We start from the raw sequence: 5,415 nt of genomic DNA, 5'->3' as shown, positions 1-5,415 counted from the left end.
CTGAACTGGGGAAAATTGAAGGAGAAACAGGTTAATTCAAGACTCTTGTTTGGGAATGCTAAGATTGAGATGCTGTTTGATGTCCCAGTGGAAATGTAAGGAGATATTTGGACACACAAGTCTGGGGTTTAGGAAAGAGGTAGGGCTGGAGATGAAGACTTGAGAGGCTTAGAAATAGTGATGACATTTGGAGCTGTAGGACTGGATATGATAACCGTAGTTAGAAAAGAGAAGGCAGCTGAGGAGTGAACCCCAAGGAGAAGATGTCTTTTACAAGGGAATGGTATCTTTCTGGTGCAGGTAGATTTGGAGGACGCTCTGTGAATTAGCTTCACAGTGTGCATGATTCTCTCAGAGTTTGAAAGTAGAGATCATGCTTAAAAGGGATGGTTTCTATTTGGTTGCTCCAGTTGAAGAAATTCAGAAAGTTGCTCTCTGGTTTAGATCCAGAGAGCTGCTTTATTGCCTGCTGCAGAGTCCACCTCTGGTTAGTGCAGTAGGATGTCTTTCCTCTCTGCTTTTGTACCCTCTTAGGGTGAACCCCCTTTCTTGTCTTTTGGCTTTAGAGCCAGGATATCCCCTCCCCCAACCTGTATTTATGTTGTACCTGTGATGGGGAGTTACCCAGACCAAAGTTATCTAACTCCACCCTTATAGTAGCCATTTCTTGTCATTCCAAACATCTCTCCTGCTCTTTCCTCTTTTCCCTTCATTTTCTGCTCAGAAAACTTTTGTGGCTCCTACTACTAACAGAAGAAATTCCAAACTCTTCATGGTAGATTTTGAAGTCCTCCGTTATCTGGCTTTATTTGTCCCTCCAGCTTGGACTCTTTGCTTTCTCTCTTTAGTGTTCAGCTTATGTGCCTTTTGCTTCACTGAACACCCCTGGACCTTCCTTCACCATGTGGCACTCATACTTCCCCCTGCCTAGAATGCCTAAATCTCTCCCTCCCTTCACTACCTGGCTGACCCACTGAGAGTCCCCAGGAACCCTTAGTAGCTTCCCGATTTTGAGACCTCTCAGCTTTGGGTTTATTTTCCACCCTCTAGTTTAGCTTTCTGGGGAGGGTCTCAGTTATAGAGAACATTTGTAGGGAAGACCCATCTTACCCCTGAACAATTATGCCATGTAAATAGCAGCCAACATATGGGCATCCCCATTGACATTAAGGGCCAGGATGAGCTGTGACCCTTTTCATTTCCACTCCCCCAGGATCATGGCCTTAGCTTAGATGCTGTCCTCCATGCAAGCATCTCTCAGTCCTTCCACACAGTTAATTACTCCATTTTTGGAGTCAGGGCAGCAAATTTTTTTCTTTTTTTTAACTTTATTTTTTATTTTTAAAAATTTACGTCCAAATTAGTTAGCATATAGTGAAACAATGATTTCAAGAGTAGATTCCTTAATGCCCCTTAACCATTTAGCCCATCCCCCTCCCACAACCACTCCAGCAACCCTCAGTTTGTTCTCCATATTTATGAGTCTCTTCTGTTTTGTCCCCCTCCCTGTTTTTATATTATTTTTGTTTCCCTTCCCTTATGTTCATCTGTTTTGTCTCTTAAAGTCCTCATAGGAGTGAAGTCATATGGTTTTTGTCTTTCTCTGACTGACTAATTTCACTTAGCATAATACCCTCCAGTTCCATCCACGTAGTTGCAAATGGCAAGATTTCATCCTTTTTGATTGACGAGTAATACTCCATTATTTATATATACCACATTTTCTTTATCCATTCATCCATCGATGGACATTTGGGCTCTTTCCATACTTTGGTTATTGTTGATAGTGCTCCTATAAACATGGGGGTGCATGTGTCCCTTCGAAACAGCACACCTGTATCCCTTGGATAAATGCCTAGTAGTGCAATTGCTGGGTCATAGGGTAGTTCTATTTTTAGTTTTTTGAGGAACCTCCATACTGTTTTCCAGAGTGGCTGCACCAGCTTGCATTCCTAGGGACAGCAATTTTCCTGTACTTATGACATCTTGCCTTATTTAACGGTTGTTTGCTGTACACATGTTTCTTACTAGATTGTAATCTTCTTTAGAAAAGGGGCTGTTGTTATGAATCTATATATCTTTCCTATGGTGAATCTGATGGCCCTCAATATCCATTCTTATCTCCTATATTTCCTAGACTCCCTTGTAGCTAGGGTTCTCGATATGAATTATGTTTTTCCAATTAGATGTGTTTCCATGATATTTGCAAGGTACAGTGATTTTTGCTATTTCTTTTGGTAAATAGGGTTATGGAACATGGATGTTGACAGGCAGTTTTGGCATCAGTGCCAGCAGCTCTGGATCCCAACTTTCTGATTCCTGGATTACAGCTCTATTGATGTCTTGAACTCAGTAGTTCTGGGGTTCACTTGCTGATTTCTAATAATTCAAATCTCATAATTCTAGGCATTTAATGTGCTATTGCTTAAAATATAGAAAAATGTTGCTCTTTCATTAATTGAGTCTTGATTAAATAAGGGTCAAAATTAGCCTCTTTTGTCTGTTACTATGTAAATGTGCAGCTTATTTTTTCCTGAAGTCTAAATTAGTCCTGAAGACTAATTTCCTCCTTCTGTTTCCACACTAATTTCCTCACCTATTCAACAAATAATTAATGAGTGTCCCTGGACATTGGTGGCTGCACTAAGTGCTGAGCAGTGCATAGTTGAGTAAGATACGGTCTTATTCCCAGGTTGTAGGAGAGGTAATCACAGAAAAGTGTGTGACAAAGCCTATAAGAGAAATGAGTGGAAATTTAGAGGAAGGAATGCTTGGAGTGTCCAGAAAGGCTTCCCAGAAGATGTGATGTTTTAGTTGAGACACAGAAGATGCCCAGGTTTTTACCTGGCAGAAGAGGGAAGGGAGGTACTCCAGGCTATGGAATGGTATATTCAAAGATATGAATTAATGAAAGACCATGGTGTCCTAAGAAAAGACAAATCCTTGGCATGGCTGGAGCATTGGGTACTCCTGGGAGGGACCCTTCATGAGACTAAACTGGGTAGGTCATCTGGGTCAGATGGTGAAGGGCCTATGTGTCATGCTAAGGAGTATGAACTTTATTCTAAAGTCACTGGGAGCCACTGAACAAGAGGGAGATAAAGGAAGTGGAAATGGAGAAGTGGGAAGAGATCCAAAAGGTATGAAGGATATAGAGTTGGCAAGATTTAACGACTATTTGAATGTGGAGGTGAATGAGGGTAAGGGTCAACTTTGACTCCTCTGTGGTGGAAGGAGCTGAAAATATTTAGATAAATTCCTTTTGACTTTTTGTTATTTGTTTCATATTGACTCCTTTTCTTCTTCTTCCTCCTCCTCTTCCTTCTCTTCTTCTTCTCCTTCTCCTCTCCCCGCCCCCGCCCCAACCTCCTCCTCTTTCTCCTTCTTCAGTGCTCAGGAACTCAAAGAACAAAGTCATCTTAGAAGTCAAGAAATGAGATCTTATCCTTGGAAAGCAGCACCCAAGTGAAGATAGAACAGCATATCCCCACCATGAAGAAGGAAAAGAGTCATCAAGGTCATTGTTCACCAATCATTTATTGGATATTTTAATACATTTCCATAGATTTTCTTTGAGGGGTTTTCCAGAGCAATGGAGGGACAGTTTTGGTTTGTTGGAATCTGTCAGCAGATGACATATGCTTTCTCTCTGTTTTATATGGTCAGAAACTGGAATGCTATGGAGCTGGAACCAGTCAAGTCAGCTGTAGCAGCTCAGGGAAATGTCCCTCTGGTGAGGGTTGGGAGCCTAGGTGTGGGAGGTGTTGTGGACTTCAGAGTTGACTCTCCTAGTAGCATCTCACCGTGTTTCATTTTAGGCTACGAGGTTTGCAATTCCTGGTGTTTTGTCCATTGGAGCCAAGCTCACAAAAGACCAGGTGTCCTGTCCTCGGGCTGTAATATGTATTTTTGGAATACCTTCCCTGTTTCTGAACTTTTGGAAGAAGTTTCTACCATTCAGTGACCCAGCCATGTCCCCACCTACACAGAGGGAAAACCAGGAAATGATTTAAATCCCCAAACTAATCAAAATTGAGATCTGATTATGTCACCCAATTTGCCACTCAGACTTAACCCAACTGGAACACCCTAGAATTGCTGCTTAAAGAACGGAAATGCCCTAAAAGTGAATACTAGTCCTCAAAGCATCTTTACAAGTAGATGGAAGAGAGAAGGAAGACATACATTTTCAATCTCTTAAACAGAAGTAAGGATAAACTTGACATGTAGATTTCTTTGGCTTCAGGCTGCTTTAGCTCTGGTGTGTGCACAACCTAGCGCTGATTCCTTTTCTGCTCTTGTACATAGTTATAGAGGGTGTTGGGAGCAGAAGCTACCTTGTTAGGGTGACTTCCACCCTGTTCTCTCCTTGAGGGCCTCCCACTGCTCTGGGTGGGATGGAGGGTCAGGTTACTGCATCCTCCCTGGGAATTTTGCCTCTGGCTATTTTCATTCCTGTGGAATTTTTCTCTATTAGCACGGCCTTGCTGGATCCCATAAGGTTGTTGATCCTGGGACCCTTGATACCTTTCTTCCTCCTCAAGGGTTTGCTTATCCCATTTTTGCTGATAGTTTTGATTCTCTTCATGTGTTTGCCTGTCTTGTCTCTGATGGGTCTGCTCATCTTCGTGGGTTTGCCTGTCTTGTCTCTGATGGGTCTGCTCATCTTCGTGGGTTTGCCTCTCTTGTCTCTGATGGGTCTGCAGATCTTCGTGGGTTTGCCTGTCCCGTCTCTGATGGCCTTGTTCCTCTTCATGGTTTTGCCTGGCCTGCATCTTGCATGGAGTTTCCTGACCCTCACAACCGTGTCTGCCCCAGCTTTGGCAGGCCTGCTCTCCCTCTGCCTGGTGGCTCTGACTCTCTTCATGCCTGGCCTGTGTCTGTCTGTGGCCCTGCTCACCACTACATGATTGCCATTCACTTTCTTTATAACCGTGTGGCACTTCTTGCTTGATTTGTGCTATGAGTTTGTGTTGGTGGTGTTGGTTATCCTCCTCGGGCTCCCATGCCTGGTGGCTGTTCTGCTGCCCTTCCCTAGACTGAAATCTCTGTCCCTGATTTCGAGCCACTTCTTGTCCTTGAGTCTGTTGACTTACTCTCCCTGACCTTCCTGGTTGCTCAACATACGAGTCTCTGCTTATTTCTTCCCTCCCTTGAAGGTAACTATTTTGCCCTATCTTCCCAGTCTCTGACTGACCATGGTGAGAACTCAGGCCTTGTCTGTCTGTCTGACCATAACAATTACTGTGGCCTTCTCTGTCTGTCTGGCCAGAACAATAGCCCTGGCCTTCTCTGTTTGTCTGGCCATAATGAGAGCTCAGGCCTTGTCTGTCTGTCTGGCCATAATGATAGCTCTGGCCTGCTCTGCCTGTCTGGCCATAGTGAGAACTCTGGCCTTGTCTGTCTGTCTGACCA

The 5,415-nt window shown here is 43.6% G+C and overlaps 1 protein-coding gene across 1 annotated transcript in view; it reads right to left on the bottom strand.

The window, feature by feature from the left end:
- Positions 1 to 4,274: 4,274 nt before the first annotated feature.
- Positions 4,275 to 5,415, bottom strand: part of RPTN (repetin) — a 2,792-nt gene continuing 1,651 nt past the window's right edge. The window contains 1 exon segment of the mRNA XM_049618405.1: positions 4,275 to 5,415. This exon segment is cut by the window's right edge and continues 12 nt beyond it. Coding sequence (XP_049474362.1) covers positions 4,275 to 5,415 — 1,141 coding nt within the window.

Source organism: Panthera uncia (genome assembly GCF_023721935.1).
Source record: "Panthera uncia isolate 11264 chromosome C1 unlocalized genomic scaffold, Puncia_PCG_1.0 HiC_scaffold_4, whole genome shotgun sequence".
NCBI lineage: Eukaryota > Metazoa > Chordata > Mammalia > Carnivora > Felidae > Panthera > Panthera uncia.
This window is presented reverse-complemented; position numbering and strand designations above follow the sequence as displayed.